Consider the following 23,714-nt stretch of genomic DNA (forward strand, 5'->3'; position numbering starts at 1 on the left):
TTAACTGAATCGAATTCAATCTATGTGAAGCGATGAGGGTTTGCTGGGTGCTTTCAACCCACAAGTCAGTGGTCAGTCCTGTCAGTATAAGAAATATATTCGAACCATCACACGCGCGATAACCTGAAAAGGCTTTGGCTAGAAATTTCATCTTCCTTTATAAGCGGCCTTGAATCAAAGAGAAATCGACCAGCTCGTAGACTCAGATATAGCGGTAACACTTGCCTATTCTCCTAGTCTGGCAACAAGATCCTAGAACCGCGTCGCCATAATAGTACTTGGCCGAGCAACTCGAACCACCGATGGATAAGCGGTTGGAAAATGTCTGGTTATATTTACAGATATTGCACATGGGCAATCGCCCACCCGAAGTTTGCGGTATGGGTCTCATGGAGGGAACCCGGTACACCATGTTGATCGGCAATACGCTACCCGGTCGGTTTAACATTCCGGCAATCTCAAAAAAAACAAATCCGCCAGACCCGATCCAAGATAGCGCCGTATAAACGAGTGTTTTGGGGATAGAGAGTATGCGAGTTGGGGGATACAAGGCGACGCGAGTTGATACTGCTTGCTCTTCCTCAGATTCGGCAGCACTTCTATCTCTAAATCCAATCTACTGTCCTCTCTACTGGGCATTTGGGCTGGCACATAAAAATAAATGGGAAGAGAAACAAACGAGTACATAAAAGGAGGAAACGTGCGCACACGACCAGGGCCGGCAGACGGATGGGGGTGGGGACCGGAGAGGCAGTATGCCAAACCGGGGCGCCACCGGGGCCGAGCAACCGAGCGAGCTGGATGGGCGGCCAAACCGGACCGTATGCGCGAAGAAGAGTATGGAAGGGAAGGAACACCGGGCGCAAGCGCCGGGTCGAAGTATTACAAACATTACGCAAACACGAGACCAATTGGGTGGCACAGCTATATGCAACGGCCTGATTGGCCCAGTATAAGTTTTGCGTCCTCCACAGGCTCCGTCGAAAAACTCTACGTATACTATAATGGCAGATGCGCAGCTAGAGATCGTAGGTATTAATCGCACCACCGAGATCGCGTAATATTCACGAGGCAGTCCGAGTAGCATTACCTATTCCTCCAGAGCAGTTTTTCGCTCTTATGGTTCCTGGCAAAGTCGTTAGGCTTAGTATGTTATTTAAATCGCACATAGTAGCCGCAACAATAGTTCGAGCATAGATGCGTGCAAGGTCTGGGAGGAGGATAGAGCTATCCTCCCATTGGCGACCCGCTCCTTGTTTGTCACTGAAATCGTATATATGTCACGCTTTCGTGTATAACACCTGCTCACAAGTCACACTGTCTTATCTAAATACCGTTGTTTCTCTTCTGGGTTGCCGTTGACCGGTGTTGGAGTCTGGATTACTCAATCAACCGTGGACGGGCGTCTATCGAGTGGCTACATCTTCGGCCAGCCACGCAAGTCGTTCTCGTTCTCATCCACAAATATTGGCGGCGAATGGTTTCAAAACCTATATGCCGATTCTTTCAATTCCCTGGTGGATGCCGCCAGGGAATAAATTGCAGATATGCCCACAATGGTACACCCGATGGCTCGACTGACGCCTCCAGCAGTAAGTATATTGCCTCCGATATGTTCCGGTGCTATCCAGCTCACCGCACTTAAACCAGGCGGGAGACATCCGCCCCTCGACCCAAACACCCCTCCAGGTGTATGCCGTTACTTCTGGAGTCGTGGTGTATGTAATCGTGGGACATCGTGCACACACATGCATCAACGTCCAGACTCCCAAGGAAACAATCCTATCTGTAAGACTGCGCCTTGTATTCAATATTAGATGCTGACAATCGCTCTCATCAAGTATCTACCCAAGTCCCCCGTGGGGTCTGCCGTACGTTCTGGACAAGCGGACTTTGCGGCCGGGGGGCTTCATGCAAATTTGAACATCGCACCAATCCTGATGCGGCTCCACTCGAAGAGAACGCACCCAACTCTCTTCAGTCACATTTCAAGGCTGCCGGGCTAGGCAACTTTACCATCTTGGATACGGACAAATTTTGCGTTGGCACTGGGAAAGGTGCCAACCCATCCGAGACTAGGAGCTTCCTTCGGCGCTTCTTGCAAGACAACTTTCGGTTTCAGACTGTCACGCAAATCTACTCGTTTCTGGAAATTATATGCAATGCAAACACTCAGAATGCAGAATGGGTGAGTGTTGTCTTAGAACCTTGGCTATTGCCTTGCTACTGATAAACTCAATACACACTTAGAAACTCGAAGATGGACAAGCGAGTATCCTACATCTCTGGCAGTGGCCTAAACTAATTACATTTCTAGGAGCATTTACATATGTTAGCAAAGGTAAGTTATTGTATGTAATAAACTTATGGATATTCTTATTGAGAACTATCAGCCCGATGGGAACGGGGTACTAAGAATTGGCGACGTTATACGATTTCCTCGAGAGGAGAACACCTTGAATGGTCGAACAGCGTGGTCGTTCCAACGTGGTTACTTGTCATTATTGACTGTAAGTATGCGAGATTTAAGATTTACGGGTAGTTAAGGCCAATGTGCTATTGCAAAATCTAGTATCTTTCCTCCGAGTGGGTGGTTAGGAGTACCCTTCACCACGACGTCAAGCAAGTTTATTGGTACCATTAATTCATTATGCGAGTATTAACACATTTATCTATTCAAGTATGCTACACGGACTCATTCACACCAATTTCGACCCGTTCAACAAGACTATCCAAGAATCGATGGAAAGTTTGATGCAAAGTCGGTCATTCCAAGAGTCAGGACGTCCTCCCCTTAGCGGATCCCATATATTCAAAGTATTATTTACCGCACTACTGCAGTACGTCCAAATCCTAACCGTTTGATTTACTATTTTAAATTGGATTGCACAGGTACTTGGTTCGCTTTAAAGATGCCCCCAGGACAAATCCTGCCGCTAGCGATTTGGTTCACCAAGCAGTTGGGTGGTTTGACGAGTGGTATCCTTAAACGAGCTCAGGTCACACGGGTCATTTCTATGAGTGTATCAACGGACATCCATACGTAATTGGAGAGGTATATCCATCAAGATCACTTCTCTAATTCTGATATTAACCCGCTATCTCGCAGTGCGGCGGGGCAATGCGGCGCGGCACTTGTCCGGAGTGCGGTGCTGCTATAGGATAAGGTCATGCGGTTGACGCGGGAAACAGGCACGCTCGTCAGTTTGTTGAATTGGCTCGCGAGCACGGTGTTCAAGCCAGTCCTTGGGCCTGAGGACCAGGTCGTGGTTAAGCCAGTAGCATAAATGGTTTGCAAACAGGAGGTGTTCAATAAATGTAAAATAGGGTAAACAAAAAACTCTCGGTTCTCAAATGAATCGCTATCTCGACAAAGGATCTAGACTTGAAGCCCGACAACGGCAGTCTGTGCTTATGTAACTCGGACCAACGACGCCTCATTATCCCGGCCCCTACGGCTACTCACTTGGTACAGTGTAACAAGCCTTGAGTCAAGTGATTCGGATGATTTTATCAACTCAGCTAATGTAGAGGTGCTTTGTTATTCCCATAGTTCTCAATCGGATACAAGGTTTTTGTAGCCATTGTGGCATTGGACCGGATCACGTGAAATTTCCTGCTCTTTCTTGGATATTCTCGGCACAGATCAGGCCGACACAACCATGCTTCCAAACTTTAGAGTTTTGTTGCGTCCAGCCTACTCATGACAGTCCTATTTACTCCGACAAACCTCCCATCGTGATGTAAGGTTCAGCCTGTTCTGGCAATCACAGCGGATCACGTCTATAAATATTACGATCGCTCACTTTTGCACTGCTGGGCCTCACTTGGCAGGCTTAGGCTCGCGGCGCCTTGCATGTCTGAATTAATCGATAGGACGTCCATGATCGCTCGTGGATCGTCCATGCAAGGTCTCGGATGATTTGCATAGTTATTTCGACAACATCGACCGGCAACGATGCTTTCCACGACACACATTTGATTTACGCTTGATTCTTCTGACCCGAACATTACAACGTCCCATGTTCGCACCGTGGAAATGGCATCGATATATAACTAAGCCCTCTATACAAGCTACTTTGTCCAGAGTCGCGATGTACTACCTCTTGGCTTCTGCTTTGTCGGCGGCTGTACTTTCGTCTGCTTCGCCTCTGGAATCCCGCCAATCTGATCCATGCACTAAGATCGTCAAGCAAACATGGTCCAAGCCTTCGGAAGTCAGCTCGTGTCTCTCATTCTTTCCGTTCAATGCGACCTTGAGGGATAATGTGCGAAGGCTATGCGAACTTGGGAGTTTTACAACTACTTACTTACTTTTGACTAGGTCGCAGATGTTCTTAGCCAAACATTCTCCCAGTTTCACACTTCTACTAATTTTCATCTGAAGATGCCTGAACCATTTACGGATGATACAATCGACCTCCTTGGGGAATTTCAGCGGATCAAGAAGACTACGTACAAGTCAGATTGTGAGTCTCATTTTTATATTATCACTTATCACACTGACAACTCTCTCAATTTAGTCGAGCTGCATCGAGAGTAAATATATCGCACATTGAACTCCTGGGCCCTCTGTAGTATTGACAGTTTGTTTGTTTAGCATTTCTACGACAGTCAAGAGGCTAGGTGATAGCCACGCAGGATATGTAAATTATTGCTGTACGAACCACTTGTACTCTTACGCTAACCTGACTGACATACTAACATCCGCCACAAGACGACTCGCTTTTTAGCACGTATCTTCCCTTTCCGCTCGCCATACTTGCTCGTCCTGGGGCCGAAGATGTGCAAAATATCCACATCGTGCCTGAAGCATCCGAAGTCGTCGCAAGTGAATTTGGAGCCGAGGCCATCGAGATTTGGAAGGCTGCCTTGGGAGGGAAGAATCTCACAGACGTAAGAGCTTCTTTTCTTAAGCCTTTTCCATAATTCACCGATATTCTTCTCAGTTCAATGGAGCCCAAATAATTTCCATTAATGGGCAAGATCCATGGACTGTAATAGATGCTTATGCTGAAACTGCTGGAGGATTTCAAGCAAAGACCACTCGCCAGAATGGCTTCTTTGCTTCTTACGACTCATGGGACTACAACTTGGGTGGATTTGCTCAGAAAGCACTTCCACCATCCAGCGATACGGTATCCCTGACCCTCGTAAGAAATGGGACCACGTCACAAGAAACTTACGAGATACCGTATCTGTCAAGACTTGGGAGTGAGACTGTCGAGTTTACCGACGCTAACAGTCTCTGGGCGAACAACTGTCTACCAACCCGAAAGACCAACGGAGGACCAGTATCCAACACTGTCGCGAGTTCCAAAATGAAAACTGCGGCCGGCGCTGGACCATCCAGTGAAGAAGACCCGTTGAGGGAGCCTGCCAAGTTTCAGAGAGCTCCTATCATCCCTCCCATCACGGAAGGCCGGCGCGAAACTTTTGCAAACCTCGTTTACGATGAGCCCCGGGACATTGCACTTCCAGAGCACTTGACTCCTAATGGTTCAGTAAGCGGTTATGGGGCTTTATCCTGGTACATGCTCGAAGACAAAAAAACGGCGGTTTTGTGGTTAGGCTCCTTTGATGGTAGAGCTATTGGTACGCCTACTTGGATGCTAATTCATATGTTCCTCGGTAACTCATAGTTGGCCTCAGAGGTACGAAAATCGATACTCAATGGCCTGAAATCTGTCAAGGAAAAAGGAGCAGAGCGTCTTCTCATCGATGTCGTATGTATCATTCTAAGGCCTGATAAAATGACGGCAAAATTAACTAATCATTCCGAACTTGTCTCAGACTAATAACGGCGGCGGCCTAATATGCACTGCGAGCTTCCTGCATCGTGTTGTATGTCTTTTTCTTGCTTCTGATATTTGGCACCTCACTAATTCCTCTCACCAATAGCTTGCTGGACCTCAGCCTGGTCTTGACGTTCAGCCTGGGTTGGATGGGAGTGTTCGTGCACAGGACCTTCCTCAGAAGATAGTTGCTAAGATCGTGGCTGGTGGACTTCCTGAAGATGATTCATCCTATTATAACCGTAAGCTATCTCTCATGGACCGCGACTATCCGCATTGTTATTAAAATACCAATGCTTTGTAGCTTCCAACTACAAAGACGTGAAAGGAAACCAATTTGCATATAACTTTAACTGGCTTAACCCGCCTATCAGTGTACAAGTTAATGGCATTTCCGACAAGTTTTCGCAAAAGTAAGTAATTCTTTAATATCTCAAATATATGGCTGCTGAACGTTCGTTTAGGATTGGTGACACATGTCTTCCATTTTCTCAAACTCCTCCCGACACTCAACCATTCGCGTTCGAGAACATCGCGATCATGAGCAACGGCCGATGCGCTTCCGCATGCAGTTTGTTTAGCATAATGATGAGGACCAAGTACAACGTCAAAACAGTCGTTATGGGCGGTAAACCAGGAACTACACAGCAATATTGTGGTGTTGTCGGGGGGCAATCTTTGAGCTTTGTACCCCTGAATGTGGAACTCAAAACGCTTGGCCTTAAGAACGATACCCTCGCTCCACCCGACTTTTTGACAAACAGTTATCAAGGTCAGTGCGGTATTACTGGTCGTATGTAGAAGGGAGCTAATTGAAACAACGTAGGCATTAATTGGAAGTTGGTATATTCGCCGTTGGATCCCAACTCTTTCGAAGAGTTCCAGAGTCATCCTGCCCAATTCTGTGAGTACTTGGGAGAATCTCGATGGTGTCTATCAGCTGAGTATCCCATGAAATGTAGCGTTCCCTCTTTTCCCTAACACGTAAGTCTTTGCCGTATATTCATTAATTAACGCCAAAAAGCTAAATAAACACACCAGTGTCAACAACCCTCAAGCGATCTGGAAAGACGTGAGCAAACGGTTATGGCCAAACTAGGGTAGATAATGTGCACCTCGTGTTTAATTATATGCGACCTAGTTCATGATTCTAAATGGTGCTGGACCTGACTTCAGCTTATTAAAATACTATGAGAACCCCTGTCAATCACAGCCTACTTTACTTCCTGTCGCTCGGGATTCGGTTTCGCATTGACTGCATAAAGCTCACGGCCAAGATTCCGGGCTTACATAAGCCTTCGCAATTCCGCCCAAGATAGTTGCACAGCCACATTTACAACCAAAACTCAACCACCTTAAGCAGAGAATATGATACAAAATGGTAAGGACAGTATACTAATGGCACAGATTGAAAGTAATCCATAACTTCCTTAAAATAAGATTGTAAGGCTGAGTAACCTGAAGTTTGCTGAAAGATGGAGCAATGACACCGAACTTCGCGGGGGTGGGAACCTTCATTTCATGCATCATGAAGTACGTTTGGATTTTGAGCAGTTGTTGAATTATTGCGCACGAAATTAACATACGAAAAGTCAGCAGAGCCTCGTCGTATCGACAGCTACCTTAGCTTTGCTGCAATCGATTCCGCCGAGCGAGTTCCTCAGGTCACCAATCCAAACCATACTACAAACGATTCTAGATTTAAGCACGGAGAGTCTTTCCGCGACCCATTTTCCGGAGACAAAGCTGGCGAGGAGTTTTCGCATGATGCAATAGTTTGGAAACTGTATCGGAGCGAAGCTGAAGAATACGATCAAGAATTGGTTAAAGGCCGACATGCTAGTTTGGATGTGTTGTTGTTGTTTGTAGGGTTGGAATACTCGTAAACGGAGGCCCAGTGACTGACGAAAGTTCATCTTGGGTAACAGGCTGCTCTATTCTCAGCTATCTTAACAGCATTCCTTATCGAGGCCAAAAATATGTTGCAGCAGGATCCTGCTGACACCACCAATGCCTTGCTCTTGATTATTGTACAAAATCAAGCCAACGGGGTCGCTGGGCTCTCTTCTATTGACGAGCCACCGTTCTCAGCTTCGTACGCGGCACTATGGATTAATGGACTTTGGTTTGCCGCACTCGGATTGTCGCTTTCCGCTGCTCTGGTTGCTATGTTATCCAAAGAATGGCTGACGGCCTATACTGCTTCTCGTCCACGACCGGCCCATACACATGCCCTTCTTCGACAAGCCCGATTTGATGGCCTGAATAGCTGGTGGGCGCTACATATCATTGCCCTGCTTCCGACGCTACTCCATCTTTCCTTACTGTTGTTTGCGCTTGGTTTAGTTGTTTATCTATGGATGCTCGATGTTGCTGTCGCAGTTGTTACTTGTGCCATCGTCGCTCTGACTTTGATTTTTTACCTGACAACAACTTTACTTGGAGCTATCGTCCCTTTCTGCCCATTTGTAACGGAAATCTCTCGGTATTTACAGCAAGGATTTGGCATCTGGTTTATGAAAAGGCCACGACTCCTACACCCAGAAAACAGGTCCCCCGATCGCCAGACTGCTACTACTAGCCTGGAAGATATCCGCGCTGTCTCTTGGCTCGCTGAGAATGCCCGTGACCCAGTGGTTGTCGATTGCTCATACCAGGCTCTCGCAGGCGTTTGTTTGTCAACCGAGGTAATGGATTCGAATGAACATAACAAAGACGAATCGAAAGAATGGTACAAATATTTAGAGCCCATGTTTCCGGAGCTAATTGGCCGATTTGAGGCAAGCATTCGGAAGAGTAGAGAGATGGCATCAACGCGCGGAGCAAACCTTGCACGATTCGCCAGGGCCACTGTGCAATTATGCGCATTTTTGGACAATAGCGCACATAACACTCAGCCACCCAACCGCAAGAATGGACCGAAACCCAGATTTCGAGATGGGATAAGACCAAGACTCGAATCTCTGGCTTTTTCTTCTTCCTCCGAACCGCCCGTAATAGCCTCTCGTATGGAAGTCGCTCTTGGAGCGCTTGATGGAGTTTGGAGAGATGAGCATCCGCCATTTAGTGCTGATTCTTATGCATCTCTGACAGCTGCAGAACTCAGGCTAGTCGCACTCAACTCGGCCGCATTATGTGGCCGTGCTTTGCCTGACACCTTGGGACCTTCAACCTTGAATATCGCCATTGATATGAGCTTGCCGTCACAGAAGCGTCTCTCTATTCTAACGCTTCAAAATACCTACTACCGCTCGTTAGCCCGCGCCTCGGTTCAACTTCGCTATCATTCGGATGGACGCACGCCTATTAACTCATTCGCTCTAGTTAACCTTTTGGATGCGTTGCGTATAGCTGCAAAATGCCCTGACCTCACCCACAGTATTCTCCCGACGACGCGACCCCTGATGAGGGCCAAGTCACGGAGCCACGCGCTGGCTTCTCTCGTCCGCGATCCAAAAATGACAGGACATCCAACTTTATCATTCCAGTCTTTAATTCTGAAAACTATATTCGACCTACGGCCCTCTTTCATGGCCCGCTCGGATCCATAGTGCGTGTTCTTGCAAGCGCGCCTCTGCGTCCGCATGGTACCGAAGTGATTTCCGATCGGTATGCCACGGGATTGAAGATAAGATTGGCTGCGGTCCGAGCTCTCGCGGCTGTCGCCCCTTTTGTGCTTCAGCAATGGTTTAGAGAAAAAATATCTCGCTCAGGAAACGCTTCGGCTCCTCAAGAACCAGCTTCTATCCCGGACACAAGCAATTGGCCAGACGTTGATGCTACGATAACCGACTCCCAAAAACTTGAGGGCACAATTGCAAGTCACTTGCTCCTCGTTGTAAAGGTGATCGGGCCATACATCGAGCGTGCGGGGGCTATGTCGCTTGTTGAACTCTCGCTAGCTGAGCTTAACCGAATTGCCAACACCTCGCCATTTAGTGCGCATCTCGCTCTCCGACGTCGCGCTTCTGTAGATTTTGTTCCACTCCTCAAGTTTGCTGCCATAGACGTCAAGGCTGCTGACGGAAGACCGTTGATGAACGAAACTACTAAATCACATATACTCAACCTCCTGACGTTTGAAATCTCGGGAAAGAATCAAGTTCCTCGAGTACCCATCGCTCCCGAGTCCCTTCCGTTGCTTCTTCGCGTTGCTCAGGATGTTCCTAATCATACGGATCTGGTTCACGCTGTCTTGAAATATGTCGTTAGTCGCGTTCGTGAAACCAAAGATAACATCGGATATCTGCGAGTATTTACCCATTCAAACCAAGGATACCCACTACTCCTGGCGATTGGAAGATTGCACCAAGCTAATATCGAACCTCTAGTAGGAGCAATCCTACAAATCGCTTACATTTCGGCTGGAAACGGGGTTATATCACTGCAAGACGGTGTTGCGACTGGAGACCTGGCCATCCCCGGATTCTTGGACGCAATCTCACTGGTCGTTCACCACACCCACCGGGTCGCGGATAAGCCCAACTATCGTCATTTACACTCACTTGGACGAAGTCTTGTCAGCACCATCCAAAATATCGGTGATCAGTCTGCCCGAATGGTTCTGGAGCATCATGCTCTAGATGAACTAATAGACGCATTGCGAACTCAAAGTGACCACTCGGATTCCACATTGCAGTCTCGGAACAAGGCCGCACTCAATTCTGAGCCCAAGTTTGTCAGAAACAATGAGTATCTGATAAACCAGCTATTGGCACTCAAAACTCGATACCTCTCGGACTCGGTATCTTCCGCAGCCAAGCAGGAAATTGACCAGAGCTAGATAGGGGCTGGTCACTTTTGTTATAGTAACTTACACTCGACATCTTAATCTATACTCCCTTGGGTCCTCAATTCTCATCTTTTTTAAATTGTATTGGTGGCGAGCCTATCTTAAAGTACCCCGAGTTTAACTTTGAAGGGGCATCGAATATTATAGAGTCCGACGCTAACCTTTATGGTCCATTAAAGCCACTGCTGCATCGATCAATTTCGAACGTTTACCTAAATACATCGACGACCCGTCCCGCACGCAGAGCCAGCCACGCAGACAACCTCTGGTCGCTCGGGCCGTTTTGGTGGATTCATGAGGAGTATGTCGAAATGTTTTGGGGCTACAGCGGAATTCTGACTTACCCTCTGCCCGTTCGTCCGCGTTAGCCACGAGACCCAGATTGGTGAGGTTTGGGCAACCCCCGCGGCTGCGAAGCAGGGAAGGTTGGATCTATGCTATGCGTTTCTTTTTCCACGGGTAGTGATTCATTAGTTATCGGTACTAGTATAGTCTGTGAGCGTATGGACGAGGGCTCTTTTGTTTCCGTGCGTTTTCTAGTGTGAGGGAGACATTATCGTCGTCACGCAATGACACATGATCATTTCACTTTTGTGATTCATATTTAAGGAACTATATGCGAACAAGGCAAACCGCTCACAAACCGAGGCAAACTAAGAGAAAAAGGGGAGAATAAGGAAGCACAGAAGAGGCGCGTAAGAACGGTAGTGAAGCTCGGGAAGTTAGACCCGGTACAGGTGCCATAAGGGTGATCTACGTGAGGCCATAAGGGCATATAGAGGGTGACCCTAGGGGCCTACATTGTTTGAGCGGTTGCCGGCGAGCATCCAAGCTTTCTGATTCCTGACTTGGACGTGAACCCAGATAACTTCTCCAGTCCTGAAATCGTACCAAACAGGTTCTTTCAGATGCATTCACGAATGGTGGTGAGGGTACTCCTAAATTCCGCCGTGTCTGGGCAGTGCAAAAACACACGTGATCATCAATTTTTTTTTTTTTTTTTTTTGGTACATTTCCATATATAAACAATACGGGAGCTACATGCGAACTAGGCAAACCGCTCACAAAACAAGAACCGAACCGTGGAAGCTACAACACAAAACGCAGAAGAAGGAAGCACAGGAGGGAAACAGCAGGAGAAAGAGGAAACAACAGAGACAGTAGCACGGTCAGAGAACAGAAGGAAGAGTCGCGTGGCGACATACAAGTGGCTTAAGGCCTAACTCGGGGTAGAGGCCGTAAGGGCGGGAATGAAGTGGCGGCCTTAAGGGCGTATATACTACATGGTTTGAGCGGTTGCCTGCGGGCCTCCTCGTCTTCGGCCTATGCCCGTCTTGGCAATGAACTTTGCGACTGCTTCGAGACCTGCGAGGGAGCCAAACAGTGTGGGATCGTTAATGTTGGTGGAAAACTCACTAAGTATCCCCCTGTGTCCCGCCGTAGCGGGACAAGAGGTGGTTAAATGAAAGATAGTCTCTACCGACTCCCCGCAGGCACACCACACGTGATCATCAAGCCGCATGCAATCCGCACCTTGGTAGCCCCCAGTGAGCTATTGGTCAAATCAGCACCCATATCCTTTACCCACTCTAATTAAAGCATGCGATGCAGCTCCCAGAAAAATATTGGCACCCGCGGGACACGATTACGGACTCAGGTTAGTAGCAATTTTTTAGCAACCAGTGTTAATAGAGGTTTAGACTCCTCAAAAGTGGTTAACTGGCGCGCAGTCCGCCTCCTTTACGCTAGATACAACTATCAAATCTCCAAATTTACGCTCTCTCTCACAACATAGTCGTACTGATCTGACTCAAACCACTCCCTTGGTCACAAATTCACCAGCGCTTAATTATGTATCCCCGCCGAAGGAAAGCCCACTCCAATCATTTCCTAGGGTATCCTGCCAATCTTCCACTGGGCCGGCCTCCCATAAAGCATCTTCCCCACTAATTTATTGCAGGCATGATGAGCAAGGGATATTGGTGTACGACGCTGGTGATATATATAGCTCAATCGAGACGGCACCTGTAGTTGATCGAGCCCCAATCGAGGTTGGACGCCTTTCCCTGGCTGCTTCCCGTGAGTCCAAGGGAAGTAAGAAGCAATTGAAGAATCACAAGAGTCAGCTTGGGAACTGAACGCTTACCCAGGTCAAAGAATTTGGTATCACTACAGAAAATGCCTTTGGCTCCGATCTGCTTGAGGAAATCTTTGCCAATTCGGGGAGTTCAAAGTGTGGACCAACTCGGGGATGTTCCACAGCGTTGGTTGCAAGGTTTCCGATGCTTGACCCATTGATTCAACTCCTGCGGGAGGAAACACACTTGGGTTGTCGCAGGTTGTGATTGAGGTCACTTTAACCCTTTCTCTCAACAGATTCATTACTATTTTACATGGTTTCTCCTAATGTTTTGCCATCACCGATGTAGTCCATATTTGCATTTTTTGGTTATTATATGCCAACAGTTCAAATTTGGGAACGTTCCGTAGCACTCTTGTACCATGAATCACTATTGCCCATTCTTCACGCATTTCTCACTACGGCTGCAGAATAACTAAATTCTTATTTATTTATGTAAAATGTCTCATAGATCTATCATTGTGGTCCGAAATTTGCTTGAACTGAAGTTGGGCATATGTTTTCCAGCCGATTATTTTATTCGCACACAGTGATGGACGTTTTGCGACGAGGCCTACATTGTGGTGTGATAAGATCCTGAAAATCAGTACATCAGTAAAAGATTCCTTTTTTCAGTAGGATATGGTCTGAAAATTACAACGTTAGTATGCCTCCCTCAGCATGAATCAGACTAGGAAGAATTGATACCTAAAATCAGTATGTATTGATCTTGATTTCAGCTCAATTCTCACTTAAACACACGCACTGATTTCAGCATTATAACCTTGTACAGTGCGCCTGCGGTGTCGCAAAATAGCGACTTAGCCGGAGCATGTAGCGAGTCGCGTGAGGACCGCTTCATGCTGTGTCGACTTGCGTCCAACCTCCTCCACCGTCTGGCCTCGTACACACTGAGTGCCGCGGCACGCCTTTGCGTGTCGTTTTTATTCCAATCTCATCCCGTAGGTCACGAGAGCTGGTTGGGCCGCCCACCACGAGCCAGACTTGGGGTGGCGCCCCCAGTCCACTCTGCCGGTTCGCAGCCGCGGGGGCTCCCAACCTCCACCGGTCTGGGTCTCGTGGCCGGCACGGACGAGCGTCAGAGGATAAATTATTGGATTAGGTCTAAATCCACCATCAGATATAATAGCAATTATGAAAATTAAATTAAGGTATTCCAACTACCCTATACACAAGGATAGGTTGTAATGCTCTAGGGAGCGCGTTTATCGTGTATCTGCAGCATCTTTCTTTCTTGTGTGTTTAATTTCTCCTTGTTTTCCGCTCGTTATGCGCCACATACTAAAGATTACCCCAAAACACTACCGGGAGGTTCGAGATCATCCTTAGTTAGACTTCAATAAGACCGGAAAGTTTGTGTGTAATGGGAGTGCGTCTTGAATTCCCCATGGCTAAATGTAGATAAGAGGAGGGGGAAGTACAGAAAGGCAAGGAGGTTGCAGTCATAGTAATATTATTTTTGGCACTATATAGTTCATGATTTCAAACGTTGTACCCGGCATCAAGCCTGCATTTGACGGATCGGTTAGGTACAGGCCTCCCGAGTCCAGCATATCTGTACCCGCGGTATCCGCACAACCACACACACAGCCACGGGTCAGGAGTCAGGACGAGTGCGGGTACCACATCAGTTCGGTCCGTACGATCTGCGGAATTCGCATCCGCCATCAGTCCCCAGCTGGGCTTTTGAAATCACCCTCGTTCAGAAATTTGTCCTTGTCGCAGAACCATCGTCGCTTTCCTGATCGCCTACTAACTTCCGCACCACGGTAATTCGATTCATCCGATATAGCGAAAACTCTTATTAATGCAATCTCCACTTACCCTTACCCATGAAATGAAAGTTTGAACCTGGGAAGGCGGCGAGCCGGTCCCCTCGCGGATCTTAGTCCCCTACTACAGGAAGAAAAGAAAAGAAATCGGGGGTGTGGTAGCTGTATGCATTTAGAAGCTGGCACATATGGATTTTGTTTAATATATCGTCTAGAGGTTCCGTACCATTATAGAAAAAAATACATCAAGATATGATTCTCCACGTAATAAGTTCTTCAGAAGTGTGGTGAAAGTATGATCACAACGATTTTCGGCAGCCGCCTCGGGGGGCGAATGAGAATAATTCCCGCTCGAAAGCATGGTTTGGTTCTTTGACTAATCGTTCTTTGACTGTAGACTAAATCCTATTCACGCCGTTCCACTACCTGCCATGACATCGATTAAGACATCAAATTTCACCCCGGTAACATGACTGTACTCTGTGTTAGCTATACCTAATCTTGCTTACGACCACCTAGGCCCGTAGTACATAACTTACAAACCGCTCTGAATCCTTATTCAACATGCATGCTGATACATCGTGTGCGGATTACCTGCACGCCTTGGTTTATTCAGTATATATACAGCCCACGTACTAAACGAGGCCCATCATTCAACAAAACTTCAAACAGCTATGTATACAGAACAGTTCAACTCACAGGCTCCCAGTACTTTATCACTGCTGCCACATTGCTAGTGAGTTTTGAGTCCTACTGTATGCGCTTTTGGGTGACCTCTATGACACGGACATTAGATTGCGTACTACTTTGTCCCTACCTACGAGACCCATATGGCTACCGTGTGTAGATTCTCCGGACCGCTTGCTGCTTCATTCAGCAACTGGTGGCTCGCAAGGAGCACTCAGTCTGGACATCACTCTGAGAATATACATGAGCTTCACGAAAAATACGGTGAGTAGTCTCCGCTCAATGCCTATAACTTTTGATTACAAGTTTGCATCGTACCAGGGAAAGTTCGTCAGGATTGGACCTAATCATATCAGTATCGCCGATCCCAACGCATTGGAGGTAAGCATCAGAATATACTGTGCCGATCGATCGTAACGCAACAGCGGGTAGGGTGTATACGGCCACTCGAGTGGGTTCTCAAATCTGAGTTCTATGAAGCATTTAGAATTGGCCGACAAGACGACGTTTTCACCACCCAGAAAAAGGCATCTCATACAAGTGCGTCAGGTTTATACGTAACCTCTAGAGATCGACTACATGATCATTTCGTAGCGAAACGCAAGCGTATTGCCAACATATTTAGCGCGCAGAACGTCCAAGCGTTTGAGCCCCGTGTGCGGACGCATGTTGAACGACTCTGTGCTCAGTTAGACCTTCGATGCGAGCAGGCTATGAAAGGTATCTCTGGCTTCAACTGGGAAGCGAGAGGAGGCCAGGCTGTTATTAATATGGTCCTCGTGCGTTTCCATTTGTTTGCTTTTGGTTCTCCAACTTGAACTTATGTGTCTGTGTGTTCAACAGAGTTCTCCTACCTGGCGTTTGATATCATCAGCGATCTATCTCTAGGAATCCCATTCGGGCTGATTGAAGCACAAAAAGACTCGATCCCTCGTGCCTTGTCCCTTGTCTCAGAGAAGAAAGTCCAAGATTTACCTGTATTCGTCTCATAGCCCAAGGCTCAACTAGTTCCACGATCCTCGGATCCCACTCTCCCCTCCTCCAAAAAGTACTATTCTACTGTGCACCTTGGTATATCCCGGACTCTGTAGCTCGCCGCAACATGTTGCATGTGACCAGGGCTGCGGTCAACACGCGAGTCAGTAGAACGGAAAACGGAACGGCGCGGCCGAGGGCGACGGCGGGAGCGAGAATAGGGGTGTCGACCTTTTGGACAAGCTCTTCGAGGTGAAAATATACGATGGATCACCGTTGTCTAGGGAAGAGATTGACTCTGAAGCTTTGGTTACTATTGGTGCTGGTAGCGATACCACGAGCAAGTACGCACACTACTATTACTATACCGTTGTTTTCTGGGCCGGTCTAAGCTAATTGATCGCAGCTCGCTCAGCGCGCTCTGTTACCACGTTGCCTCAGACGCCAGAATCAAGCAGAAACTTCAAGAAGAGCTCGACTCTGCTTTTGCTTCCACGCAAAAAGATGTTAACGACTTTGCCAGTTTTGAAGAGATCAAGAACCTCCCGTACCTCAACGCCTGCATAAAAGAAGCCCCGGTTGCATTCTACTGTAGGAATCGGCCCCACGAGTTGTCCCCACCGGGAAAACACTGACAGTTGCGGGAGAGACTTTCAAAGAAGGGAGCGTCATCAGCGTTCCTTCCTATACCACCAATAGATCAAATGTCTGGGGCTCAGACGCTGAGATGTATCGTCCAGAGCGCTGGCTCGAGGATGGATCAGAGTCGCTGAACAAGTATTATTTTGCTTTCTCGACCGGACCGCGGTGAGTTCGTTATGCCATATACTTTGGGAGGTGTTAACCTTATCGCGAGATATAAAGCGCATGTATTGGTCGTAATCTCGCCCACATGGACATGATGCTGTCTTCTGCTGCATTCTTCCGTCGCTACGATGTCGATTTGGCTACTCCTACTACAAAGGTACTGGATTCATTTTCCTAGGCTCGTATGATAGCTATGTTAATGCTGATGTGGCCCCATACAGCTCGAGATCAAAGAGGGATTTGTTAGGGAGACAGTTCGATGTGAAGTAGCGATCAAACGTCGGATTTAAGATATCTAAGAGGCTATAGCTGACATGCTATTTCTGATGCATGTATGCTGCATCCTCTGTATGATAACTCAAGAGCTTAGTGCCGAATGAGAATAGATTAAATTCTGCTATTTGGTTCGAACAAGTTAATCCGTGTGAACAGTTAGCCCCGCAATTAATACGAAAATCGTATCATTACACCCGAGTAATCCACTCAACCTCTTCTCCAGGACTAAAATTAAGCACTGTCACGTTATTGGCTGGGTCTTCCAGCACTAGCAAGCACAACCGAGGATAGGAGAAAATTGCAACTCTGGTCCAAAGCTTGCCCCTTGTACTGCCTACAGGAGGTGGCATGCCGTTCAGCGTATAACAGAGACATGCTACCGTGCATACTGCGCGCTTGCAGTGGCACTTGTTAGATGTGCGGCGCGCCAGCGCCGTCACGTGATCGTGGTCCTCAACGGTCGAGGCTCTCTACCCCTATTCCATTCGGGGGTCTATATTCCTGTGTCGACTACCTTGTTCCTGCACGCTGGTCTCCACCGTACTGAGTCGTCTCGCGCAGGTGTTAGACATCTGACAGCACTTGTCGTCATAAACGGCATGGGACCGGAACTTGGCCGATTCAAGCTCCCCTTATTGTGTATTTCAAATAGTTTATCCTTGGTGCCTGAGTGCTCAGACCACGGTGTCCTATTGGCAATCAGTTCTCGATTGTTAACATGTCTCGACGTCGACTTTTGAGTTTAAGCATTGGCTTAAGGCGGCGTAGACCCATAATATGGGTCATGATTTTAATTACTGGTCATTGTCACTAGCATAAGTGGATCTGTCGTAATGAAGAGACGGATATACGAGCTAAAATTAGTCCATACGTACAATAGGCGCCAGCACGTTGACAGCAGGGGCGAGCTGTCAGGCCAGATCTCGGCCTCGCGGTCTTTGGTATAAAAGCCTGCTCGAGTTTGGGCTTTGTTCTATCCAATCATGCCCCTGCATTCCCTCCTAGGGCCCTCCCCGTGGTTCGTCTCATTTCGATCTTGAGCCCATCAACACGTTCGAACTGACCGCTTGCCCTCTGTGACCTAGCCCCAGGGGCAAGGGCGTATAGCCACGCCTCCCCCGAGGTAAGGGTTATTTGGTTTCTGGGCCTATCCCACTTACTTCTGGTAATTTATCTTCAGGTTCCAGAGATCGAATTAGTAATGAACCCCTTGTGACTACATTGGCACTAATGGCGAGAGGAGTGCGCAATCGTAGGATCGACGATTCATACGAGGTATTCACCTCATTTTGTTGCTTCACTTTAAAACTATCATGGTAATAATTTGTCGTAAACCCTGTAGAAAATCTTGTCAGAAGCATGCATCAACCTCGCTGCATGGGCTCCCTTCCGATTGGCAGGATAGACGCAAAGACTTTGCGCGAGAGGTGCGGAACCGGAAGGGAGATATGGTCTGGGCCGCTGTCCAACCGTCCTTGTCATCGAGTTAGGCCGTCTAGGCCGACTGCCGAATTACGATTGAGGATACATCCACCCCAGGGTCCAGCAGCTCCAATAACGGATACTATCCACCCAGAATAACCTTTCACTGCCCAATGAAACGACGCCTGCTTACGAGGCCGAGCCACAGGTATCAGCTGTGGATGGTATTGTACAAGCCGTTCTTCATAAAACTATTTAGTGAAAATTCTGGTTGGTCTTTTTACATGTTGTACGGTTTGTTACTCACAGATATGCTAGGTAATCTTGATCCCTGCTCTGGCCCTAACTCCGAGCCAACATGAGTCCGGATACAAAAGCCGACTCCGAGAACTCGAAGATGGTATGCACCATTGTGTGTGGATGTACAAAATACTGATTTTTTTACTAGCGTTGCTGGCTTCCGAGTCACAAGCACCCACCTCCGCACGATACATTAAACTCTCCAGGATATACCGCTGTTGCAGCCAAGTATAGTAATCGGCCAAGTCCCCGAAACTCATCTCTCGGGAATGCTTGAATTCCGAAAACAATCAACTCCCCACTCCTCAGTCTCCCTAGTCAGCTCAGATTCTGGGGAGACGAACGTACTCAGACGGGTGCCCTCACTGTGGTGTGATAAGATCCTGAAAATCAGTACATCAGTAAAAGATGTCTTTTTTCGTGGGATATGGTCTGAAAATTACAATGTTAGTATGTCCCTCAGCATGAATCAGACTATGGAAGAATTGATACCTAAAATCAGTATGTATTGATCTTGATTTCAGCTCAATTCTCACTTAAACACACGCACTGATTTTCAGCATTATAACCTTGTACAGTGCCTCGGACTCAACAATCGGGGTGCAGACCACCCACCGCCACTACCGGTCGATAGACCTAGCGCATCGAATATACCCATCGACCCTATCCTCTGGGCCAGTGCTAAATCCGTTTCAGACGGGAAACACAACGTTGCAATCCACACTCTTCTTTCCGCGTGTAACGAAACCGCGCACCCGGAAAATCGTGCCCAGTTCTTCGTGTGGCTAGGTCAAATAAGCTGCGAGATCAAAGAATATATCAACGCCAGCTCCTACTTTACCGCTGCCCTGGATTTATTCACCACGCTAAAAGACCGCGCCGGAAGCATAGAGTGCCGGATGATGCTGGCCCGACTTGCCTCTCAACGAGACGGCAAAACCCTCAAGCCGAGGAAAAACTGAGGGAGCTCCTTTCTGAGGCCAAGCGTCACCAGCTCAAGGCGACCGAAATCAAACTGCTTTGCGAGATTTGCCAGCTCGCATGCACTACCAAGGACCTCGAGGGAGATTGTTTCCTCCTTTCCGAGCGAGCCAAGCTTGGTGCGCAAAGCCTCGGTGATATGTGGTTAAAGGCCGAGGCTTCACGAATTTCGGGCATGGTCAACGAAGCCAAAAATGATCTTATTTCCGCTCTGCAAGCTATTCGGGTGCTATCGAGTTGTACCAAGGTGCCAGCTCGGGAAAGGCTAACTCACCGATAACTCATGTTAAAGAGGTCGAGATGAGTATTCAGAGGATTAAGCATACATTGGCGGAACAAACCACAAAATCAAAAAGTCGGTTTCGTAGGTTTTTCTGATGAGAATCGGGGTCTATGTGGGCATATTATCTCTGTGAATTGGTTTGGTTGGGGGTTCTGCTCGAGTGCTGGTCACGCTGTATTGTGTTTTAGTTATGTATTATTTCAAGTCTTGAACAACCGTCCTGAGAGGGTCAGGTGGGCAATTGTGCGAATGGGGCGATCGTTTAATTAACCAGCTAGGGAGAGTACAACTGCTATCGGCGGACATTTGGGTATGATTTAACCTTGACTCAAAAGGTAATAACTCCAGCTCCAGCGCTCTTTGCGACTATTTCCGCAATAGTGCTTGCTTCGTCCAGGCTGTGAAGTACCTTAGTCTTTGCACACATACCCTTGCAGTAGAAAGCTACTCACGTATAAGTATATGGAACCGTAGTGAGAGTCCCTTGAACTAAATCTGAGTCCATCGTGGTGTTTATCAAAAGGTTGTTACGTTGAACAGCGCTAAAAAAAATGAATTCCTTATTAGATTTTCTCATCGACCAGTCGCCACACTCACAATCCTCCATTAAGTGCGGTTTCTATCGGGAGCAGGACGTTCTCTGACGTTACTCTACGGAGGTGTTACACGTGCACATGTAACAACCGGTTGTAACGCACCTCAACGAGGGTTTGGGCACCATCACGCGAATCGACGCCCGAGTTGAGGACGTTTTTGAAATAGTTGTTGTAGATATGGCTATGCGAGTAGATATGAGCTACTCTCGAAAAGGCAAAACGTTGGATTGTAATTACCCGGTACCGAAGCGGAGGGAAGGAAGACGGGAGTTGACATGTAGGAAATAGTTGTGACTGTAGGTGTGTTAGCAGTTGCGGGGTTCTCGGGAGAATATTGCTTACTGGTAAGTGACCCTTTTGTGCACGATTCCATCTTATTAAGAACATCATAGATAGGCAAGGAATATACTCACCTGAATGGCCAGTGTCCTCGGCACCGTTGTTGTCAAGTGCCCGACCAACGATACCTTGAAATGCTCGGTAAATACGTTCCATGAAACAGTGACGAAGCTAAGGTTCGCTGATAAGATACTGATCTAATAATAATAACAAATCAACTCACTCGCTGGCATGAGTTATATCGCATTGTCCATCGTAAAAGTCCTTGCCGTGGTCAAGATCCGAGGTGAACTAAATCGCGCGCATATATGCGTCAGAAGTGAACCTCAAGTGAGTGACCCTAAACATTTACCGTGTTGTGCTACAATATTGATATGTATGTGAGACTTTGGTAAAATTTTGTTACCGGTTTTGAAACTCACATCAATCCAGACGTTTGTTGCGTTTTGCAGGCCGATCAAGTCTGTTGGAGCGGGGGATTTTGATAGACGTAGATTCCGTATAATGACGTTTTTTCCGTTCTGGAGGGAAGTTGAGACACCACCATAGGCTTAAACGCAAATAAACTGACCTTAACTCGGAATCCTCCACCTATCAAACCGGAGTCACTACCGGCACCGAGAACAGTGGTTCTATCAGGGTAATTTCCTTATTACGACTGTAGGATGCTCATCTAATTTCAAGGCACTCACTCGCTTCCGACATCAACCACCTTTCCATCTGAGCAACAGTGGCTAAAATGAGAACGGCACCGGGTTGGATAGAATACGGCATTACCTCCTGTGATGATGCCCGAAATCTTAACGACCTTAGGAGAGGTGCCCGCTACAGCAGACCGCAGAGCGGCGAGGGTTGTGACACTGATAAAGTACTGATAAATAATTGTGCGGCTTGAGAACCGTAATCCTCACGTTGTAGTCGCTCCTCCCGCCCCACCTGTCGTGCCTCCGTTTAATGTAGCGTAGCCCGCAATTCCGTCGACTGAAATGGTTTAAAATGCGTGTTATTAGCCATTCACTTATGCCATGCATTCACGAGACTGGTTTCACGTACCTGGGGCAGCGCGCTTCGTAGGAGTGGCTGCACTCAGTCCAGCAAGGAGAGTGATTGCGACATTGAGGGTCAACATATTTTATTAAATAAATCTGGAGAAAGAAATGTACTGTAAAAAAGTCTTCGTGAGAGTGTGGTTTTATACATGCTAGGGAGCAGGACTCACAGGTAATTTCACTACTCCTACGCCAGCGAAACAAGGGCTACGGGCCGCCAAGATGACCACAAGTTTATATTTAGTAGTACCTAGACACCAATTATAGAACCAACGGCCCGTCGGGTTCAAGCAGTTACTGATGGTTGCATGCAAGGTTTGAATTGCAGAATGATGTTGATGTCTCAAGAACGGTGATATATTAAAATAGTACATCTTCATTCTCCGAGGAAACTACGAAGAAGCTGAATTATAAATTATTGACGTTAAGTTTATTCTTAGCTCAGCCTTTGCATCTATCCTGCGCTCTGTAAGCCGGGGACGATCGCGGCTGCAACTGGAGCAACAAATATTTAACTAGGATCCACAACAAAATAATTTAAGAAAGCTACACGTATTTACTATGCGTCTCGTATAGCAACACAAGAGAGCCGGCAAATTCGTATTGAGCCCAGTTGCCTACGTGCCAGACCCCGCGCCAGTGTGTGCGTAGGGATTCTGTACTAAACAGCGTTTGAAGAAAGTGCGCTTTATCAATTACAGGGTACAGTGGTTGCGATTGGATATATCGCGAGCAATGTACCCATTAGGGAATCGAGTATGGTCCAGAGCGCAACAGACTTCCGTTCTGAGGTTCCAAATGCTGGCTGAAGTCGAACTTGATGAGTGCTCAGGAGGTTTCTGACCCCCGTAACTTAGAAATGAATCATGGGGGAATGAACTATCTAGTGCCAGTAATTGTCATTATTCTAGATACGTTGGAGTAAAAACTAGTGGGGAGGCATATAAATTTAGTGGCCAGCGGATTCTGGTACCTGCCGTAGTTGGCGGACATGAGCACAAACCTGAGGTATTGCAATATCCAGTACACGTGATGAAGGAGTCGAAGGAAATAAACGCGCAGATGCTCCGGCCAACGAAGGTGGTTCTGAACCCCCAAGACACGCCCGCAATAGATCGCTTGCCTGGTGCAAGGCCGAAGCCACGCGACATGCCAGCCACTCGTGGGCTCTCGAATGGTCCTCCCAACCCCACTCTCGATTTGTTTCAGACCATATTCGTCGCAACCCACCCCCGTCCCTCCAACCCTTTTCAAAACATTCCCTCACCATCGCACCATCCACGCCCGGTTCAATCAGGTCATCATGGGCTACGCCTTTCTCGGCGAATATCGAGAATGATTTCGCCACGACGTCGATCCCAGCTACCCGTGTGGGACCCCCCGTCAAACTCTCGACCACGTCCTACGGAAGTGCCCTGCATACGATCACGCCAGAATGACCCTTCGAGAAGCGTCAGAACCAATGCTGAGCTCTGTTCTTTTTGGCACCGCCACTGGTCT

At 47.5% G+C, this 23,714-nt stretch overlaps 5 protein-coding genes across 5 annotated transcripts; 4 read left to right on the forward strand and 1 right to left on the reverse strand.

Moving 5' to 3' along the window:
• Positions 1-1,556: 1,556 nt before the first annotated feature.
• On the forward strand, positions 1,557-3,287 carry RhiXN_10258 (Zinc finger, CCHC-type; the record flags this gene model as incomplete). Its single annotated transcript, XM_043330074.1, has 7 exons — positions 1,557-1,592; positions 1,651-1,788; positions 1,842-1,871; positions 1,982-2,188; positions 2,251-2,341; positions 2,394-2,510; positions 3,193-3,287. The coding sequence occupies 7 exons, from the start codon at positions 1,557-1,559 to the stop codon at positions 3,285-3,287; spliced, it is 714 nt and encodes a 237-aa protein (XP_043184171.1).
• An 807-nt stretch (positions 3,288-4,094) lies between these two features.
• Positions 4,095-10,578, forward strand: RhiXN_10259 (peptidase family S41 protein; the record flags this gene model as incomplete). Its single annotated transcript, XM_043330075.1, has 18 exons — positions 4,095-4,268; positions 4,325-4,469; positions 4,524-4,539; positions 4,601-4,659; positions 4,718-4,896; positions 4,950-5,595; positions 5,653-5,726; positions 5,794-5,844; positions 5,902-6,037; positions 6,100-6,208; positions 6,260-6,567; positions 6,622-6,699; positions 6,758-6,779; positions 6,837-6,867; positions 7,260-7,328; positions 7,388-7,660; positions 7,724-9,118; positions 9,175-10,578. 18 exons carry the CDS (start codon positions 4,095-4,097, stop codon positions 10,576-10,578), a joined length of 5,169 nt encoding a protein of 1,722 aa, XP_043184172.1.
• A 4,890-nt stretch (positions 10,579-15,468) lies between these two features.
• RhiXN_10260 (cytochrome P450 family protein) lies at positions 15,469-17,258 on the forward strand (the record flags this gene model as incomplete). Its single annotated transcript, XM_043330076.1, has 8 exons — positions 15,469-15,567; positions 15,612-15,726; positions 15,781-15,965; positions 16,333-16,505; positions 16,568-16,752; positions 16,800-16,968; positions 17,026-17,125; positions 17,190-17,258. The coding sequence occupies 8 exons, from the start codon at positions 15,469-15,471 to the stop codon at positions 17,256-17,258; spliced, it is 1,095 nt and encodes a 364-aa protein (XP_043184173.1).
• Positions 17,259-19,024: 1,766 nt separating this feature from the next.
• On the forward strand, positions 19,025-20,227 carry RhiXN_10261 (uncharacterized protein; the record flags this gene model as incomplete). Its single annotated transcript, XM_043330077.1, has 4 exons — positions 19,025-19,066; positions 19,115-19,199; positions 19,573-19,858; positions 19,897-20,227. The coding sequence occupies 4 exons, from the start codon at positions 19,025-19,027 to the stop codon at positions 20,225-20,227; spliced, it is 744 nt and encodes a 247-aa protein (XP_043184174.1).
• Positions 20,228-20,558: 331 nt separating this feature from the next.
• Positions 20,559-22,294, reverse strand: RhiXN_10262 (pectate lyase; the record flags this gene model as incomplete). The annotated part of the gene is made up of 15 exons (XM_043330078.1): positions 20,559-20,628; positions 20,683-20,772; positions 20,828-20,868; positions 20,929-21,007; positions 21,071-21,120; positions 21,169-21,180; positions 21,240-21,336; positions 21,389-21,456; positions 21,518-21,526; positions 21,588-21,686; positions 21,737-21,797; positions 21,858-21,885; positions 21,943-22,025; positions 22,077-22,146; positions 22,219-22,294. The coding sequence occupies 15 exons, from the start codon at positions 22,292-22,294 to the stop codon at positions 20,559-20,561; spliced, it is 933 nt and encodes a 310-aa protein (XP_043184175.1).
• Positions 22,295-23,714: the final 1,420 nt, after the last annotated feature.

The sequence above is a fragment of the Rhizoctonia solani genome, chromosome 11 (assembly GCF_016906535.1).
Source record: "Rhizoctonia solani chromosome 11, complete sequence".
NCBI lineage: Eukaryota > Fungi > Basidiomycota > Agaricomycetes > Cantharellales > Ceratobasidiaceae > Rhizoctonia > Rhizoctonia solani.